This window comes from Haliotis cracherodii, unplaced genomic scaffold, assembly GCF_022045235.1.
Source record: "Haliotis cracherodii isolate W230 unplaced genomic scaffold, xgHalCrac1.p SCAF_8, whole genome shotgun sequence".
Classification (NCBI taxonomy): domain Eukaryota; kingdom Metazoa; phylum Mollusca; class Gastropoda; order Lepetellida; family Haliotidae; genus Haliotis; species Haliotis cracherodii.
In genome coordinates, this window is record NW_027266341.1 from 52165658 (window position 1) to 52187580 (window position 21923).

The 21923-nt window shown below is 43.8% G+C and overlaps 1 protein-coding gene across 1 annotated transcript in view; it reads left to right on the forward strand.

Annotated features, from left to right (window-relative positions):
- LOC139449708 (guanylate cyclase soluble subunit beta-1-like) overlaps positions 1-21923 on the forward strand; it is a 66078-nt gene that overhangs the window by 38731 nt on the left and 5424 nt on the right. The window contains exons 3-7 of the mRNA XM_071231219.1: positions 6595-6695; positions 7741-8722; positions 12399-12636; positions 15683-15826; positions 16787-16941. Coding sequence (XP_071087320.1) covers positions 6595-6695; positions 7741-8722; positions 12399-12636; positions 15683-15826; positions 16787-16941 — 1620 coding nt within the window. The remainder of the gene's footprint in view (positions 1-6594; positions 6696-7740; positions 8723-12398; positions 12637-15682; positions 15827-16786; positions 16942-21923) is intronic.

Genomic DNA, 21923 nt, shown 5'->3' on the forward strand with positions numbered 1-21923 from the left:
GACCGCCGTCAAATATCTTGGATATTGCAGAGTGCGACGCTATACAACAAACAAACATTAAGGAACGTCAATCGCTCTGCAAGGAAGTGCAATAAGCAATTCACAAGAAGATAGGGATCCCCTAGCGTTGGGATGAAATACTAATTCTGCAGTGTGAACCCACCGTATGCTTCAACGGGAATTAGATCTTTCAGATTCTGAAATGAGTTAAAATCGAACAAAATAAGCCGAACGCGTTGCCCTGTTTACGTTGTTTGTTTTAACGTGTTTCCGAATTTCTTTAATTAGCGGCACGCTGGTAATGCACATTCAGGGGGGAAATTCCACTTCTCGGTTGGACCCCTTCTCGCACAGAGCTACATTAATTCGGTAATCACATTTTGGGAACGTGGCAAGCCGTATTCCCACGTGCTTTTGATTACCTTTCGACAGTTTTCTTGGCAGTAGCTCCTAAACAAATATGTCTTCCACTCGTCAACATTTGTTACATGGGCTTCGTGGCTATTAGATGCAAATTGGACCAAATTTTCGTTCCCATAAAATACACCAGACTCGTCGGGAAAGAATATATATTTGGAACTGAGAGTGTGTGGAGACTGGCGTTTGCGATGTTGTCGGAAATAGTACTTTGTGATGACTGTCTAGAAATTGTAATTGTTACCAGTAGTGGATAGTGTGAGCATAAATCTTCAAGGGAACGACATGGCATTCAGGCAGGTTAGAGGTCAGATTTGCTATTTTTCTGTCACAATTTCCTGCTCAAAAGTTGTATGGCCATCTTATCTCCATGGTATATACCTCCTATGTCGAATGTAGTCGCATCCTACGCCGATTGGATTCGCATTCTATTACGATTGTATTCGCATCCTGTCCCGATTGTATTCGCATTGTTCCGATTGTATTCGCATTCTACCCCGATTGTATTCGCACCCTACCCCGATTGTAGTCGCATTTGCATCCTGCCCCATTGTACTCATAGCCTGTCCCGATTGTATTCGCACCCTACCCCGATTGTAGTCGCATCCCATCCCGATTGTATTCGCATTGTACCGATAGTATTTGCATACTACCCCATTGTATTCACATCCTGTCCCGATTGTATTCGCATCCTACCCCGATTATATTCGCATCCTTTCCCGATTGTATTCGCACCCTGTCCCGATTGTAGCCGACATACGAGTATATGCAATACAGAGATACATGGAGGGATACATGGGGATACTATCTATAAGTGTCAGTTAGAAGTTGTGGGATCAGTGAAGACGGGTCTAACTGACAGATTGCAACTTCTCATTCAAGGTGACGTTTCAACAACATGCACTAGTCATCAGCATGCTAAGATAAAGCAGTCGTCTAAGGCGCCGCAATTCGCTGTGCAGAGTTGCGTCCCTTGGGCACGCCAGAAACCTATGATTGTGGCTTCGAATCCCGGTTCGCCCCGATCATGTTTCTAGGTTTGTCAGCACCATACCCATGCTCGTGGGTTTCACCGAAGTGGTAAACGTCTGAGACCTGCATCACTTCGGGCTTTCCTCCCACATTAAGCTGACACGCCGCGATATAACTGGGATACTGTTAAAAGCGGCGTTAAACCCAACTCACTCACACTTTATCCCCAGGAATTGTTCTTCAACACAACCAAGCCAGAAGTATTTGGTAGCCACTAATCTCCAGTGAGATGGAATTATGGCTGTTTGTAAGATGCTGATGTGACCTGGGGCAATGTGTAAATAATTCTGCCATGTGCCTTGTACACAAGCTGTATTAATGGCGCTTTGATAAACATCTGTAAGCGTGGTTCGTCTCCAGAAGTCTTCTTTATGTGATTTGCCCGGGTTAATCCACAATATATTGAGACGTGCTAAGAAGACAGAAGCTCCATCAGGGCACATTATGCTTGTATAAACTGTTTACATTAATGAAACTAGGCTTCCTGATCCAGGTGGTCAAGCAGCACTATCAAGCCGGTTGATTAATCCAAGAGCACGATAATATCCTTGGTGGGGTCTGGCAATTCATATTGCGCGGCCCTTGTTGTGTATGTTGGCCCATGCATTCCTCTGGGTGCACCAAGAGCACGATAATATCCTTGGTGAGGGCTGACAATTCATATTGCGTGGCCCTTGTTGTGTATGTTGGGCCATATATACCTCTGGAGGCACCAGATCTGTTTCCTGAGCTGATTATAGCAGCTGACCAGGTGGATACGTCCTGGCCAGGTCGACGTTGAGGTCACTTGATATTAAGTGTTTGGACTGGACAGTGGTCAATGTTTTCAGTTGGCTTGTACGGCTGCAGACCAGCCTAGGAATAAGGGGAGGGTCTGCGCCTGCTGTGATGAGGTCGTAGTGTAGTGGATAGAACGTCTGCCCGGAGAGTGGCAGGACTGTGGTTTGATCCTTGGCCGCGGACGTTAATTGATTGTACTTGTTGTTACCCTACCTGGCGCTCGGCTTAAGGGGATACGACAAGTTTCGGTCGGGTCGGAGTCAGTACACTATGACTGAGTTCGGTATCCATGTTAAAATGCGGATGGCATCACAATGAGCAACACTATGATACCGGCATTAGTCAGGACTAGGATACATACAGGCACGTCGCTATGTTAGTGCAATAACCTTGAAACCTCTTTGCACCTAACCTAACCTGACCTACCAGGAAGGTAGAAGACTGATGTTGGAAGCTTTCATTACATTATGATGGTTGAACCGAGCCCACCAGTACATGGCTCCGTGTTTCTTTCTTCCCCGGTAAACAGAAAATCCGCTCAACAGTTAGACATAACGTTCAGACATAACATTCTGCGTGGGTTTAAGTTTTAACCACTTTCAACAGTAATACAGTGATATGTAGACGTGTCAGTTTAATGTGAGAGGAAAGCTCGAAGTGATGCAGGTGTTTACCACTGTGGTGAAACAGTAATGGTATGGTGCTGGGATTCGAACCATATGTGAGGGGCACGGTTGGCCCAGACGTCTAAGGCGCCGCCATTCGCTGTGCAGAGTTGCGTCCCTTAGGCACGCGAGAAACCAATGATTGATGGTTCGAATCCCGGTTCGCCCCGATTATGTTTTTAGGTTGGTCAGCACCATACCCGTGCTCGTGGGTTTCAACGAAGAGGTAAACGTCTGAGACCTGCATCACTTCGGGCTTTCCTCACAGATTAAGCTGACACGCCGCGATATAAGTGGAATACTGTTAAAAGCGGCGTTAAACCCAACTTACTCACTCATTCGAACTATATACAAATGCATTCGGTTGACATGAACAGTGTCATTGATACGTTGACATTCTCCTTGTAAATGTCGAACAACGTTCTCACTGTGTTAAGTGTTTAATATGAATGGAAAGATAATATACTGACCTTTAAAGCTTTGCAGTTTATTCACATAATTCCTATGAATTCTTGTGAAGGTTGTTCGTGGAATTTAGGAGAACAACCTAATGTAAGGGGTCGTATGTGATTTACTGACCATCGCGATGTGTATGCGCAGCTACCTCCCATGGCCGTTGTTGGGAAAAGTGATCTGAATGCTAAGGTTTTCGTAACTCTCATCCTTTAACATACTGGTCATTTATTGTCGGGGGGTTAACATCGATTTGTTGAACGAAACCCAAGCTGTACGTATCAAGATAATGATATCGATGATGGTGGTACTTTTTATGTTTGGTCTACGTGTATATTATGACGACGACGACGACGACGATGATGATGATGATCATCATCATGAGGGTAAGAATTGATATCTAAATCTATGACTGTCACAGACGAGGATGTAGATCATCCATGAAGCAGCCATTTCCCCAGTGGTAACTGGTCCATTAACTGTTGTTGATGTGAAGGCAAAACAAGAGTGACATTCCGACTCGGGGCAGTCCGATATTCATTGCGAGTTTAACATGGGGTGGGAGTAAGCGAGATATGTGTCTGAACACCACAACATCCATGCGGAGCTCCAATCAAAGAAAGCTCCACTTCTTGCTGTTTATTGACTGCTTACCATTCTCGCATGAAATTCGACTTAATTTTATGGCACTAATCTGCCCGAGACAATTGACTGTGGCGTCCGAGTCAGGTCAGCGATCCTCGCCATGGTCGGGGAGGCGCTGGCGCCTTGATAGTCTAGGAGGTGAAGCAGTTCATTCCGGACTATTTTGATGCTTATGGAGCATGCGCAACCGGAAGTGTTTGAGCAGACGCCAGATTGGCTTGTCTCTTGCTCACAGACTTGAAATAAGCTGAAAATGAAAGAAAACAAAATCATATTGAACAAGAGGATTTATTTAACAGTTAGCTTGAACAGGTTTGCAGTGTTGCTGTAATTGAGAAAATGGAACAATTCAATTTGATTAAAGAGAAGTTTGAGATGCTCAATAGTACAGTTGAATCCATTTTGTTATTTCAAACATACGCGTTCATCGAATGTATAAAAGGAGACCAGTCTGACGGATTTAGCTGGGTTTGTTTATTTTCGAGTCAATGGAACTCTTAGTTGTAAGGGCGGTCGGGTAGCCTAGTGGTTAAAGTGTTCGCTCGTCACGCCGAAGACCCGGGTTCGATTCCCGACATGGGTACAATGTTTGAAGCCCATTTCTGGTGTCCCCCGCCCTGATATTGCTGGAATATTGCTTAAAGCGGCGTAAAACACACTCACACACTCACTCTCAGTTATACTGTTTGACGCCAATGGCTTACAAGGTGGGGCCAAAGGCTTACAAGGTGAACCAAAGCCTTGCGAAATGCGACACGATTCCATTGATTTCCGAGTATATAACTGATGTCACATCATTGCACATTATTGAAAGTCTCAAATCCATGAGGCACCGACCATTTGATATTCTGAAGGGATTTTATCGAAAAATATAGATTGTCCCCGAAAATTCTTTTAAAAAAATCATTTTACTTCAGACTGTTGTAAAAACAAATTACCAAAAAATTACAGGCTCTAAGTTAAAAAAACCTGGTTTTGAAGCTATAGCTGAAAAATATCTAATCTCGATTTAAAAAACCAGTCCCCCCAAGGACATCAAATGGTCGGCCCCTTGTAGGCCTTAATGTTAGCTGGAAGAAAAACAGTATTATTGAATGTATATTTTTCACTAGAATTGAAATATAATTATATGCAGTCTACATGCAGTCTATTATTTTGATTACATTAAATTGATGTTCCAAACAGACGTACATTCTTCTGTCCCCCTGGAATGGCAAGGTAAATTATATGAATAAAATCGGCTGATTGTAATGACATTCGTCGACAGAAAGCATATCGTTTTCAATTTCCATTAATATTTACGACCGCCTCCGTGGTCTAATGGTAGAGCGTCCGCCCGGAAAGCGGAAGGGCCGGGGTTCGATCCCCGGCCGCGTCATACCACAAGACGTTAAAAGATGGTACTTGTTACCCTGTCTGGCGCTCGGCATTGAGGGGCTAAAACAAGGACTGGTCGGCTCGGAGTCAGTATACTGTGTCTGAGTGGGGTATTGAAGTTAAACTGCGGCATGGTATTTCAGTGAGCTAGCACTACAAATCGGCATCAGTCCGGACTAGTACAAGCAGCCACACAAACACGCACACATACATGCACGTGCAATAACCCCATTTCACCTCACCATTAATATTTACTCAGGACACTAGACACTCGACTGAAGAATGTTGACAGTCTGTAGTTGAAAAATACCCTCCAGTGGAAACGCAAACCACACACCCTATCAGACAAATACAAGTAGCAAATGCAAGCTGTATTTATAAATCCCTGTGCAAAGGTATAATCAAAACCACTTCAGTTAGACAGTATTTTGAGCTTCATTTCCTTGTCCCAGCGGGGCGGTCGGGTAGCCTAGTGGTTAAAGCGTTCGATCGTCACGCCGAAACCCGGACTCTATTCTTGACATGGCTACAATGTGTGAAGCCCATTTCTGGTGTCCCCTGCCGTGATATTGCAGGACTATTGCTAAAAGCGTCGTAATACTTCTCTCACTCACTGTAAGTGCCAGCTTGCCCCATTTTCAAAGGCGCCGCAACTTGCCATGCAGACTTACGTCCCTAAGGCATGCCAGGATGTTATGACCGTGGGTTAGAATCCCAGATTCGCTCTGATTATGTACGTGATGTCAGACCTGCCTCACTACACCCACATCAAACTGACACGCCGTCATACACCTGAATACTGTTAGAAGCGGCGTTAAACCAAAAACTCACTCACTCATCCAACACTAAGCTGATACGCCGTGATATCACTTCTACTTTTCGAGACTCCAAATATAACAAACAGCCATGATGATATATTTGCAATAAAGGTGACTGCCATGTAAAAGTACATTTCATTTGATTAGGAGTGGGAACAATAATTTTTTCAAGAAAACACTGGAAACAATTTGTCTCGGTTTTGTAAATGAAAGTTTCAGTTGACTGCTAGATGCCCTTACAATTATTCAACTCAATCTTTTAGAGAAATAAAAAATGCATGCATTGAATCGGTCGCCAAATAATATTCTGTCTCTGACAAATATCAAGGAGTATTAAATAGTTGGTCCGCTGTCAGTTTTATACGTAATGTTGATGTAGAAATATAAACATTGCGTTTTTCTTTCAGGCGAGAAGCCCTATTAGAGATGGAAGGTCATTTCCTTGTCCGCCATGTCTACGACGACGGTATATCGTACGACCTAGTCGGAGCGGCGTCCAAGGTGTTGGGTGAGTGACAGTAACTGCATCTCTGACTGACAACCGGTCACGGCGATGTAAACGTAGTGCGACTACCTCGGTAGCCATGGCAAGTGCAACGTGTTACCTCAGTCCTTGGACTGCATTGTCGTGACCAAGGCTGTAGATAATTGAGTTAAGTTGTCACGTTTCTCACCGATATGTGGAACAAGTAACATGACGCATATTTGGCCTAGTTTATGATTCTCATCTGTGGATTTTGAAAAAGCATCTTAATGTGATAAGTTGCCTCCCTTTTCGACTTGGATTTGCTAGTCGCCAAAAATGCAATCTGATTAAAATCAGATCTTAGTTCTCGCTACCGCTAAACAAATTAAATATCTGAGGACATCCCATTACGGGTCACGTCAGAACGACCTTTCGCGAATTTTGACCGACCAATGAAATGACTGACAAGAAATCGACATTGGCCATTTCTCGAGCTTTACGACACTAGTTTCCAACTGGCGACTACGCTTCGAAACATATTTTGACGTATTGAAGTTATTCTCGATTAAAAATTTAAAACTGACAAGAAGAACATTCTGGAATGGTTCATAGATGGCTTAGATTGTATGGATATTATCATAAAACCCGTAGCTGTCGTTCGGAATACCCCGTGTTAAATATATCGTGGTTGTATTATCAGGAAACATATTCCGACTGTCACTTTCCTGATCTGGGAAGCGACGTTCTGGTTAGTTGGATGAAAGGTCGTTCTGACATGACCGGTAATGGGATGTCCTCAGATCTTTGTTTAGCGATAACGAAAACTAAAATCTGATTTTAATGAGATTGCCAAAAATGATTCTTGATCTGTTACACCGTGCTATGGTTTTACAGTCATAAAGTTAAACATTTGTAATTCAAGGACAGGAATTCAACCAAGAAGGAAATTGCAACCTATGTTTATTGGCTTTTCTTTGACGGATCTTATATGGTTTTATACGTTGACTGTTGTGGTTGACTTGTATTTTGATGGTTGATGTACAATTTAACAATTTGATATCAGTGTGTGTTCCTTTGTGTTTGTCAGAACTACCAGCAGCGGACATTCTGGAGGCGTTTGGCGGTATGTTCTTCCAGTACTGTGAAGAATCGGGTTATGACAAGATTCTTAAAGTGTTGGGCTCAACCACCAAAGACTTTCTTCAGAATTTGGATGCCTTGCATGATCACCTTGCAACCATCTATCCAGGCATGCGCGCGCCATCCTTCCGGTGCACGGAACGGGAAGGAGATGGCACCACTGTTCTACATTATTACTCCGAGAGAGAGGGTCTGGAGCATATAGTTATAGGAATTGTCAAGACGGTGGCCAAGAAGATCCACGCCTCGGAGGTGGACGTCAACGTTTACAAGAGCAAGGACAACGGCATTGACCACGTTCAGTTTACAATCGTCGAGAAAAACAACCAGAGCAATAACGCCAAATTAGATCTAGAACATCAAAAGACTTTGTCAACAGTTCAGAAAATGAGCCCTTCTACATTTTGCAGAACGTTTCCTTTCCACGTATTGTTTGACAAGAACCTGGTCGTCAAGCAGATCGGTTCTTCAATAGCCCGGGTTATCCCACAGCTGGCCAGCAAAAACTACAAGCTTTCAGATCTCTTCGACATGATCCGACCCCATATGGATCTTTCCTTTGCGAACATTTTGTCTCATATCAACACCGTGTACGTCATGAGGACGAAGCAGGGTGTGTTGGATTTGCCAAACATGGACAATCAGAACGAAGAGAACTCCCGTATGCGTCTGAAGGGCGAGATGATCTATGTGCAGGAGACCAACTGCATCCTGTTCTTGTGCTCGCCTAGCGTCATGAACCTCGACGACTTGAATCGACGTGGCCTGTATCTGAGCGACATCCCCCTCCACGACGCTACTCGCGACCTGGTGCTGCTGTCTGAACACTTTGAGGCGGAGTACAAGCTGACGCAGAAGTTGGAAGTTCTGACGGAGCAGTTGCAGCAGACCTACAGAGACTTGGAAGATGAGAAGAAAAAGACGGACAGGTTGGTCACAGCGCTAACCGCTTTTCTCTGTGTAGTTTCTCAAATTTTATGGGACCGCCTCCGTGGTCTAGTGGTAAACGTCCGCCCGGGGCACGGGTGGTCTGGGGTTCGATCCCAGGCCGTTAGACCAAAATGACGTTAAAAGATTGTACCTGTTGTTACCCAGTCTGGCGCTCGGCATTAAGGGGCTAAAACAAGCACTGGTTGGCTCGTCGTCAGTACACTGTGTCTTCGTGGGGTATTCATGTTAAACTGCGGCATGGTTTCTCAGTGGGCTGGCACTATAAATCGGCATCAGTCGGGACTCGTACAAGCAACCACACAAACACACACGTGCATGCACGTCGTTATAGAATTGCAATAATCTTGGACGCGACGTTAAACCCCATTTCACCACCCCTCTCTTTTTTTTAGCAACATATTCATAGTGATGCAATGTCATCAAATCCCTGGTAATATTTTAATAATTTTGTGTGTGAAGTATTCTTACTATTTTCCTAATAACTGTTTCATAGTTTTTTCCAAAGGGCTTGCTGCAACTATATGCCAAGTGAGGTGTTGTCACTAATTCCCAAGTGATGTATTGATATCGAATTGTTTCTAAGTTACGTAACGTCACCATGTCCCTTGTAAATTATTGTTATCATTCTCCCGATAATATATTAACCCCTACCCCAGCTTAACCCACCGTCTCTTAGAAAAAAGAATTATTCACGAATATTGTTGTTGCTTATACAGGTTATATTAGAGTGAGTGAGTATGGTTAAACGCCGCTTTTAGCAATATTCCAGCAACATCACGGCGGGGGACACCAGAAATGGGCTTCTCACATTGTACCCATGTCGAATTGAACCCGGGTCTTCGGCGTGACGAGCGAACGCTTTAACCACTAGGCTACCCTACCGCCCCGTTATATCAGAGATCGACCATTTAATATTCGCGTTTTTCGGGGAAGGGGTGGAGCTAGAATTTGGTGTCAGATTATATTTTGCAGTAAGCGCTGCGAGTGTTTTGTGTTCCTCTACTTCCCTTACACAATAAGAGTCGTTGGGTAGCCCCGTGGTTAAAGCGTTCGCTCGTCACACCGAAGGCCCGGGTTTCATTTCCCACGTTGATGCAATGTGTGAAGCCCATTTCTGGTGTCCCCCGCCGTGATATTGCTGGAATATACTCACTCAGTCACTCACTCACTTACTCACTCACCAGCACTCACTCACCAGTGAAGATCTGGGCATGAATTGGTCTTCAGTAACCCATGCTTGTCGTATGATGCGACTAACCGGATAGGGTGGTCAGGCACGCTGACTAGGTTGATGAACGTCATCGTATCCCAATTGTGTGAATCGATACTCATGATATCAATCACTGGTCTGGTCAGACTCGATTATTTACAATCATATAGCTGGAATATTGTTGAGTGCGGCGTTAAACAACACACCAAACAAACAAACGTACATGAACATGACTTCTACGCAATTGAAACAACTGACAAAACATTACGAATTCAATTCATCATGTGGACTATTCACATGATTGACAAAGATCCTGGTTTCAATAGGTGTAACTTTCCTGGGCGATAATCAAACTCCTTTCAATTCTGTCACGCATATACTAACGTGGGAATACTAACGTCGTTTACAAGGACATACCAATGCATTTTTAATTCCGGAAACCTAATACTTTCCTTAAAGTCAAATGATACCGGGAAGTGATGCTGATAAGTTCTCTCGACTGTTTCCGTGTTTGTGTTGTTTCATTGAAAATAATCATCTTGTGACTTATTTCCCTTTTCCTCGCCTCTGTCCCTGTTTGTTGAGCGTTAAGTGGCTTTACTGGGGAAGGGGAAAACAATTGAAAAATGCTTCCCTGTTATCTTGAAAACTGATGCACTACCCCGGGGTTCTGTGAAAGTTCAGATACGCGGCCTCTCATCCCTGCCCGTCTCCTATGGTCTCCGTGCTCGAGCAAAGGTCTCCATCACAATGCATCGGGGTCACACAACTCACTAATTAAGTGATCATCTTCGCTCTTTGGTAATGATATTCTTGTCGTTACGCCTTTGATAGCCGTCGGTATCAACAGTAAACTTTGGCTTTCAATGTTCGTCTATCCCAGTGCTGTGTTTAGATCGCTCCCGTCTAATCCGCTCAGAGCTCAGGGTGACTCGAAGTGACATCGCGTCCAAAGAATTCGAATCAACTAGACTTAATTAATCTTCAAAGCGGTGCTATTTCATTGATGGAGTTAGCGTTTTGAGATAAGGCCGATCTGTAGGATTGTACTCGCTTGTTGAGAGATATGACCATCCTGGACAAGGAAGGGTCTTGGTCAACGGTTGGCGTAGGATCTTGTGACAGGAACCAGTGGATTATAACAGACAAGCTCTGACTATGTACAGTATCTTAACTGTTATAATAGTATGAGGGGCGGTCGGGTAGCCTAGTGGTTAAAGCGTTCGCTCGTCACGCCGAAGACCCGGGTTCGATTCCCGACATGGGTACAATGTGTGAAGCCCATTTCTGATGTCCCCCGCCGTGATATTGCTGGAATATTGCTAAAAGCGGCGTAAAATCATACTCACTCACTCACTCACTCACTATTATAGTATGAGGCCACCCCTGGTCTACTGAGAGAGCGGAAGGTCCGGGGTTCGACCCCGAGCCGCGTCATACCAAAAGACGTTTAACGAGTGTAGTTGTTGTTGCCCTGCCTGGTGCTTGGCATTAAGGTGCTAAAAGAAGGACTGGTCGGCCCGGAGTCGGTTTAGTATGTCTAAATGAGATATTCATGTTAAACTGCGGCATGGTATCTCAGTGGGCTAGCACTATAAAATCGGCATGAGTCAAGCAGCAAACACACAAACAATCACACACATATAAGCGCAATAATCTTGAACGCGACGTTAAACCCCGTTTCACCTCACCTCACCCCACCTCACCTATTATGGTATGAAAGCCTGCCTGGAGATCGGAATGTCGGTGGTTTGAACCCCGTCGCGTCATACCAAACAACTTGTTGTTGCCCTGCCTGGCACTCGGCATTAAGGGGCTAAAACAAGGACTGGTCGGCTCGGAGTCAGTAGTCTGAGTGGGGTATTCATATTAAACTGCGGCATGGTATCTTAGTGGACTCTCACTATAGAATCAGCATTAGTCCGGACTAGTACAATCAGCCACACACACACACGTGTGTGTATGCATGTCGCTATATAAGTGCAATAACCTTGAACGCGACATTAAACCCCATTTCACCACACCACCCTGATGACAGCAGCCCCGCAACTGCAAACTAGGGCGCCGTTCCACAAAGCGATCGTGGCGCTACGACTACCGTAACTCCCATACTTTTAACATGGACTTACGTCCGTGTTAGCGCTACGATCTCTTTGTGAAACGGGCCCCATGAATACACTCATACGCACTGTTTACCTGTGTTTGTTGCCTGTTAGCTTTTTCTGACTCCTCAACTCAATTCTTTGATTTTGTTCTGCATTCAGTTTATTTTTCATGCCAGTATTCCCAAGGGTGAAACTAACGCAATGCATGATTTACATCCAACATATTACGCGACAGTTATTCTATGATAGTGCCCTGTGCCAGACACGTCTTTGCTGTCAGAAGCGACGTTTTTTGCGCGATATGACATATCGTGTATTGTATCTATTGCTTTTTTTCAGTCTGATGTACTCCATTTTACCTCCTTCCGTTGCCAACGAATTACGTCACCAACGCCCAGTGCCTGCCCGGAAATACAATGACGTCACTCTGATGTTCAGTGGCATTGTGGGATTTGGTGACTTTTGCGCCAAGAATTCTGATGGCATGGGCGCCATGAAGATAGTTCAGCTCCTCAACAGCGTGTATACCAAGTTTGATGTTTTGTTGGATCCTAAGGAAAACCCGAATATATTTAAGGTAAATAATTCCATGTGTTTCCATGTCATAAATAACAAGCACAAGGAATATTTTTGTAACAGAATAACATGTTATTGTATTTCCGTGCCAGACGTCCTACAGGGATGTGTTTGTTTTCTTAACATATGATATTGACCATACGAAAAGGTATTGCGTTCATATACTATGCTGTTCTTAAACTAATATGGGGCGGTCGGGTAGCCTAGTGGTTAAAGCGTTCGTTCGTCACGCCAAAGACTTGGGTTTGATTCCCGACATGAGTACAATGTGTGAAGCCAATTTCTGTGTACCCCGCCGTGATATTCCATGAATATTACTTAAAGCGGCATAAAACCATACTCACTCACTTAAACTAATCTTAGTTTCAAAATTTGTTTAATTAATTGAAACTACGTTTGAATATAATAATGGAGTCAGTAATCCCCGATTAACATAGAGTACCGGATGATATGTAAACATATTTGTTTACAGAAATACACTATCGGGAAGCTTATATGATGACACGACCCATTTTCAATCTGTGAACCAATTTCTCCAGAAATTCTCCGCATATTCGGTCTCGGCTAATGGTATTCCCGTTTTCATACGTTTATATTAAGGAAGGAAAAACTACAGGGTCACCTCATTTGCTTATTTATCCTATCGTGATAACAGTTTTTGTCGAATTGGATTTTGTCGTGGCGATAACATTGTCAATTCAATTCTTTGTTTCGTACAAATGTAGGCCATCGGTCCATGGTACATTATATTATACAGTATACAGCTCAGTCCAGTTATACTTTATAACACTGCGTCGAGCTTGCAGATCACAATAATAAAAGTTTCCCTAACATTTATTGATAAGCTAGCTAAATTTCTTAAAACTCTTTCATTTGAGGTAGACAGGAGAATATTAAATTTTGCCAGTGATGGATAGAAATTATATTTCTGAACATAATATTTTATTTGCCGGAGATCTTTATATACACTGCAGATTAGCAGAAAGTGGTACTCTGTCTCTACATAGCCCAGGGGCGGTCGGGTAGCTTAGTGGTTAAAGCGTTCGCTTGTCACGCAGAAGTTCCGGGTTCGATTCCAGACATGTCCCCCGCCGTGTTTGCGGGAATATTTCTGAAAGCGGCGTAAAACCATACTCACTCACTACATAGCCCAGATTACAAAGCCTTTTCGTTGTTGTCCAGTTACATATACATATCTACCTGTCTCAATAAATAAATGACGTGGACTACAGCGGAACTGTGCTTTTGTATATTCCACTATGCGATCGTGGCTCTAAGGTTATCGTTACTGTTTAGCATAGACTTACGACTGTCGTAGCGATAGCATAACTTTGTGGTACGGGGCCATGAGCAATGACAACGATTCACGGACTTATAGATCCATAGTGCAAAGTTCCATGAACCTTCATAGAGTGAGGGCCAAACTGTATGAACGTCGGATCTTGCGACGACGTTCATACAATGTTTGGCCCTCACTCTATGAAGGTTCATATACTGCAATGAACTCACACAAAGTGAAAGTCAATTCTTATAATTTTTTATCACAATTTCTTACCTCAAAGGATGTAGGCCAAGATCTTAACACAGTTTTATTTAGTACGTGTGACTTCATGTTTACACTGACAAGCAAACAACAACCAGCTATATCGCGGAATAAAATAGTTCCACAAAAAGAGAGGTGATAAGAGCGTATGGATGCAGACTTGCTCTTCAGAAACATCTTACGCAACACATGCGTTCATACAATATCCTCATTAGATGAGAAAGGTCTGGAATGAAGTACCTCAGTAAGTCAGTCACAATGACAGCGCGTCGTAATACATTTACATCAAGTACAAGACGTCAAAATGGCCGACACGATAAGCGTGACGGGAGGATTTCCAAAGTTGTTAATGAACCTGTGGCGGTTACATGTGTACGTCATCATTGATCAACTGACCAATTATTGAAAGGTGATTAAAGATGCGTCAAACAGACACCAAGGTAAATTCGTTGATTGCTGGAGACGGTCACTGTCAGCCTAGACACAGATGGAGTCGATACTGACGATAGTTTGGATGTGCAATTTTTCGTTTGCTCATTAGGATGGGCCGTAGCGAGGAAATTCGTGAACAAATCATGCAGTCAAGCTCTCTTGCGTTTCTCAATGTATACTGAAATGCTGAGACCATGATTGAAGGTTCTAAATGATCAGAAATAATGCTTATGTATGTTTTCGTGCTAGGGAATTCCCAGGGGTTTCCCCAGGAATGTGGAAGTAGTCCGTCAGTGTTTACGTCATTTCAAGAACACGGTCTCGTGAAAAACGTATGAACGTCAAATTGTGTCGTTCATACACTTACATGTATGAACGTCAATTTCGCGGTCATGTGACCGACCTCTCGTCCAATTGAAAAGCCGTATATCGTGTAAACGTCAAATTAAAAAAATTATTTACTGTTGTATAATACATGAGTGTCATTCTGTGTTTTACAACATTCACTGCATACGTTGCGACATCATCAGAGGTGCATAACCTCGTTGAAGTTAACAAGAAACTTTTTTATAGTTTCAAATATTAATTTAATTTGGAAACATGCGTAATCTAAACCAGATTTGAGTGTATCTAATCCTGACCGGAACAATTTCTATGTTTACATGAGATGATCAAAATATGAGTGTCTCGTATTATGCTAAAAAGTGGTATTTAGTGAGTATGGGTTTACACCGCTTTTAGTAATATTCCAGCAATATCACAGCAATATCACGGCGGGGGACACCAGAAATGGGCTTCAAACATTGTACCAATGTCGGGAATCGGACCCGGATCTTCGGCGTGACGAGCGAATGCTTTAACCACAAGGCTACCCGACCGCCACTCGCTTAAAAATGGGCTACTTAGAGTTTAGACTTTGCATAAACCTGTTAAGCTTTGTCTGATGGAGAGTTTAATCGGCGTTACTAAGAATATTATTCATACCTTAGGAATTATGTTTTAGTTTAGCCTTTTTGTCTTGAAGAATATACTTTTGTAAATACTTAATGTATACGTATATATATTGCCCCAGGTGGAGACGGTGGGCGACAAGTACATGGTTGTGAGTGGTCTGCCGGAGCCGTGTGTTGACCACGCCAGATGTATAGCGCGGCTATCACTGGACATGATGGAGATATCCAAGGATCTCAGAGACCCTGATGGCAAACCCCTCATGGTGAGTCCTTTGTATGAAGCTGGAAAAGATGTGTGAGTGAGTGAGTGAGTCACGAATCGTTCTCATTTTCACGTGACAAATTCGAACACATATAACTAATTGGCTTTGACGTTTTTATTCTGGCTTGTGGTGACATGAGGTTGTCAAAAGATTAGTTGGCCACAGATGTGAAGGTATGGCAGATTTGCATCCCTTAGCTGTCAGGATCCGCTAATCCGTTGGTTCGAATCCTTGATTCGTCCAAATTGTGATCCATTGTTTGTAAGATGCATACCCATGCCGTACAGATCTTATATCCAAATTAAGCTGGCAGTGTTAAGGAAATACTGCTCCAAGCGCATAAACCCTCACTCACTCTAGTGTCAAGATGCATATTTAATTTGATGGATTCATTGGGTCCACTCCAAGTAGGACTAATCAACATGATGATCAACAGGCAGGAGGTGAAATATGCATGTACATGGGGTCTTGGGGTAGCCCAGTGGTTAGAGCGTTCGCTCGTCACGCCAAAAGCCTGGGTTCGATTCCCTACATGTGCACGAAGCCCATTATTGGTGTACATGTCCCCTCCATCATATTGAAATAAAACTTCTGAAAACGACGTAAATCTATATTTACAGTAAACTACGTTTGTAACGAACACGCTTATAACTAACTAACGGATATAATAAACTGTTTTGTGCTGTATTTATGTTGTATATATGGTTATAACGAACTACGGTTATAACGAACTTAGTGGTCGTTATAACCGTAGTTTACTGTATATACCTTTGTCATCTGTTCCATGACCGCCTCCGTGGTCTAGTGGTAGAGCGTCCACCCGGAGATCGAAAGGTCCGGGGTTCGATCCCCGGCCGCGTCATACCAAAAGACGTGAAAAGATGGTACACACACACACATAAGTACAATAATCTTGGACGCGACTTTAAACCCAATTTCACCTCGCCTCCTCTGTTCCAGATCACCATAGGGATACACGCAGGAGAGGTGGTCACGGGGGTGATTGGGAAGAGGATGCCACGCTACTGTCTCTTTGGCAACACCGTCAACCTGACCAGTAGGACCGAGACGACGGGAGTGAAGGGATTCATCAACGTGTCCGAGGATGCTTACAGGTACGTCGGCATTGCTTTACCTGCTTGTATACATATGCAATGTATAACTTTGTATACGTGATGAAAAAACCCCAAAACAATTATGTAATTAAAACGTAGATGCAGGGATATTGATAACATTGTGATTTGTGTATTTTATGATGTTATCTATTTTATTATTAGGTACATGCATATCTGGTTTATTAATAGTATATGCATAAACCCAAGTATACTGTTTAAGGTATACTTATAGCAATCGGATGGTGATTATGTGGCTTATAGTGTGTACGTTCCTGGTTCCTGGTTTCATGGGGCCCGGCATGCCGTAAAAGGCGACTATGCTTGCCGTAAAAGGCGACTATGCTTGCCGTAAAAGGCGACTATGCTTGCCGGAAAAGGCGACTATGCTTGCCGTAAATGGCGACTATGCTTGCGTAGGAGGCGACTATGCTTGCCGTAAAAGGCGACTATGCTTGCCGTAAAAGGCGACTATGCTTGCCGGAAAAGGCGACTATGCTTGCCGTAAAAGGCGACTATGCTTGCGTAGGAGGCGACTATGCTTGCCGTAAAAGGCGACTATGCTTGCCGGAAAAGGCGACTATGCTTGCCGTAAATGGCGACTATGCTTGCCGTAAAAGGCGACTATGCTTGCGTAGGAGGCGACTATGCTTGCCGTAAAAGGCGACTATTCTTGCCGTAAAAGGAGACTATGCTTGTCGTAAGAGGCGACTAACGGGATCGGGTGGTCAAGCTCACTGACTTGGTTGATGCATGTTATCGATCCCAATTGTGTGGATCGATGCTCATGTTATCAATCACGGGATTGTATGGTCCAGACTCGATTATTTATAGACCGCCGTCATATAGCTGCAATATTGCTTAGTGCAGCGTTGAACAATAAACCAAACCAAATCCATGATGTGCATAGTGTACTAGTATAATTAAAATCAGACTTTATTTTAGCGGTAGCGAGAACTAAGATATGATTTGAATAAGCTGGACAGTGTGCCTGCATCATATCTCTAGCAGAGAGGGGGTAGTAACGTTACATGATTTCACTGTAACCCGTACATATCCCTCTGCGTGTAGTCCACACTTCACGTCGACCTTGACAAATATTTCTACACTGAGGTATGTAACTTTATACCAAGTATCATATACAAGGGCCATGACTTCCGCCACCTGGTGTTGTGATAGTCACGTGAACTAGAGAATCTTGTTTCAGTATTACTTTCAATTCAGACCGGGAATGTGTTTTTTGATGGAAATGAGCCTTGTGTTTTTTTTATTGTTTCTACTTTGTTGGGTCGTTGTTTGTCTTCTTTTGTTGAGCTGACGGGTCGTGATGTAACTGAAATACTGTTTAAACGGCGTTAAAGTCACTGAGTGCGTGATTGAGTGCGTGTGGTTTTACGCCGCTTTTAGCAATATTCCAGCAATATCACGGCGGGGGACACCAGCATTGGGCTTCACTCATGGTACCCATGTGGGGAATCGAACCCTGGCCTTCAGCGTGACGAGCGATCGCTCGAACCATTAGGAGACCCGACCGCCCCTCGCTTAAAAATGGGCTATTTAGAGTTTAGACTTTGCATTTACCTCGAAGTCCCTTTCTCACTCAGATAACGAATGTACATAATTTTGAGGGATTGTTGTTAATATACTGAAGTATGTTGAGGTATTCATCATGGTTTGGGTTTTTCTGGTGTCCTCCGCCGTGATATTACTGGAATATTGTTAACAGCGGAATAAAACCATACCCACTCACTCACTCAAGCACTATATAGGAACAGTGTGAGCACTAAATACAACATACAGTACCATACATAAACACCCAAAGTAGGCACCCAAAGTAGGCCCCAATTCAACGCCAACCGTGAAGATCCGGGCAAGAATAGGTCTTAAGCAACCCATGCCTGCCGTTAGAGGCGACTAACGGGATCGGGTGGTCAGGGTCGCTGACTTATTTGATGCATGTCATCGTACTCCAATTGTGTTGATTGATGCTCGTAATGGCCCAGAGTCGATAATTTACAGACCGCCGCCATGTAGTTGGAATATTGGTGAGTGCGGCGTTAAACAACAAACAAACAAACCCATTCAACACTATACATAAACACCCAATATAGACACCCGTACAACACCACAATTAAACACCATGAAATCGCCGCATTTATAAACAGCCTATTTAATCCCCCGATACAACACCCTACACAGGTACATTATATAAGAATCCTTCGTCACACCCTACTTCATAAGCATCAGAAACATACGTCCATCGTATCCTCAATGTACATGCGACCATCCGCAGCCAGTCTCGTATGCGACGCCATGTTCCTCATCGAGGGTTATTAAAACACTCAACTCTGACGCTATCGAAGAAGGCAGTCTTTATGTCCAGTTGTAGGAGTTATGAAAACAAGACGGGTGGCTTGGAAGTCTGTTGTGTGACAAACTACTCACCTAGTCCATTAGCATTTGCAACCGCCGCAAACTCAATTACTACCAGCTTCAGAGAATCGTTGTGTAAACCCACTGCTCTTCAAATGTGACGTTTCTGCTGCTATAATGAAGACATTATCGGCATCCGCGGTGAATATTGCAGTCTAACCAGAATTGATGTTGGAATTAAGTTAAGCCGATAAAGACCCCCATACTGCACGTTGTACTATCTTGACATTAGTGGTGGGAACTTTGTCTTTCCCGACGCAGTTAATGTGACATAATCGTCTAATCTCATTACATATTCTCCCGATGCCTGTCTTGTTGGGGTCGCTTGTTTATCGAGACTATAGCTCTTCTAATGCATGCATACCCACACAGGTTCTGTGTCAGAGTAAATAAAGTCTACGGTCTCAATTGAAGGCAATTGTCTTGACACTGTGAATAAATGCATGAGGAATTACCGAAAGTGATCCCTTCAATCCAACGTCGGTTTGCCAACTTACTGGAAGTCTCGATATATGAGACAGCGATTGTCCAAACCAACAGGCACTCTTCGTGTTTCTGGATCCGTCGGTTGTCTTACAGACGTAAAGAACCTACTCGGACAATTACAGATTGATAAGGTCGGCCTCCAAGTGGTCATGGATTCCAGGCATTCTAGAACGCGTCCATGATCTCAAACACGGTGCCACCATTTCTTAACGTCCGACTCGGTCACCGGCGGATGAAAGTCCTTTTCATGCGTATCGTGTGTCTGTATGCCGACTTCCACGTTGATGGTCTGTATATTCAGCTATCGGGTAAGCCGTTTACAAATGATAGAAATGTTTCAGACCTATTCGAGCAGGAGACAGATTGATTGGGAAATCTACAATTGTAACATGATTGACGGCTCATCCTGTGCCAGAAGTGTAACCTTTAATTCCCCATGCCGATCAGTAACCAAGATGCGTGACCTCGGTACGGTGGTGCGTGTTCACAGTCCAGGAATAGACCCTGGTTCACACAAAGGGTTGTGTTACCTAAGAACATTAGACTTAAATAGACGATCCAGTTACATGATGCTGGGGTTCGGGTAGTTAATTCCAGTAATTGCGCTCTGCGGACTGCTGATGTACCCTGCCATCGTATAATTCTCTTCAGCCAAATTGTTTTTAAAGGAAATGGTAGACTGTGGCCCGGTCTGCGCTTTGTAAACTGAATTAAAGTAGAGGACAAGAATGAAACATGTTCCTCTACACGTACTCAAACATTGCAAGGCATTCTGGAATTGCCAGGTGTCTGCCTTGCCGTTGTTAATGAAAGGTGTTGTGATATTCATTATAAGACACGTGTGAAGCAATAACGGTCAGACATTTCGTTTTCTTCATCTTCATGGTAATAAACCAAAAATACAGACTGGTTTGGAAGTATAGGGTGCTGTGGTGTAGGGTGCTGATGTAGGGGTTGTTGTGTATGGTGTTGTGGTGTAGAGGTTGTGGTGTAGGGTGCTGTGAGGAAGGTGCAATGGTGTAGGGTGCTGTGTTGTAGAGGTTGTGGTGTGGGGTGCTGTGGTGTTGGGTGCTGTGGTGTGGGGATTGTTGTGTAGGGTGCTGTGGTGTGGGGGTTGTGGTGTGGAGTGCTGTGGTGTGGGGGTTGTTGTGTAGGGTGCTGTGGTGTGGGGTGCTGTGGTGTGGGGGTTGTGGTGTGGAGTGCTGTGGTGTGGGGGTTGTTGTGTAGGGTGCTGTGAGGAAGGATGCTATGGTGTAGGGTGCTGTGGTGTAAAGGATGTGGTGTAGGGTGCTGTGGTGTGGGGGTTGTGGTGTAGGGTGCTGTGGTGTGGGGGTTGTTGTGTAGGGTGCTGTGGTGTAGGGTGCTGTGAGGAAGGGTGCAATGGTGTAGGGTGCTGTGGTGTGGGGGTTGTGGTGTAGGGTGATGTGGAGTGGGGTGCTGTGGTGTTGGGTGGGATGTTTGGCGGCTGGAGCATGTTACATTATGTTGCATTATAAGTACACACATGAAGCATCTCCCAGAATGCCTTTTCATTGTTCCACGATCTGTGTGTCTGATTTACTCTTCGTTTTCTGAACAACGGATGTGTATGCCTTGAGCGTATTGTCACATAGATGATCCGGTTTTATTTTGTATAGGAACATTTTAAACCACTTTAACATGTATATTCACTCGTTCCTGAAAACTGATTTTGTGACCTAAATGTTGTTCGGCCCCGTTCCAAGCGCAAAGCAAAAGCAGTAACACCTATCCCTTAACATATGTTAGGATAGTCGAAATGCTGATATAGATTTGTTGAATGAGTCCAGTTTCTATCATTCGAATCTGGCGGCCTATTCACGTAGCTGTCTTAGCGACTTATGACTAAAATAACGCTAGGGCTATTCTTGAAGTTGTCTTAAACCTAACGCAAAATTATGATAATCTCACTTATGTGTTAAATTGCAAGAAGCTGCCTGTAATCCCAAGAATCGTTGCATAAATCACGTTGCAGTTGCGTGACGTCGCAAGTTTGTCGTAATGTTACGATCATATATATGGGGTCGCCCATTTTGCGACATCTCTTT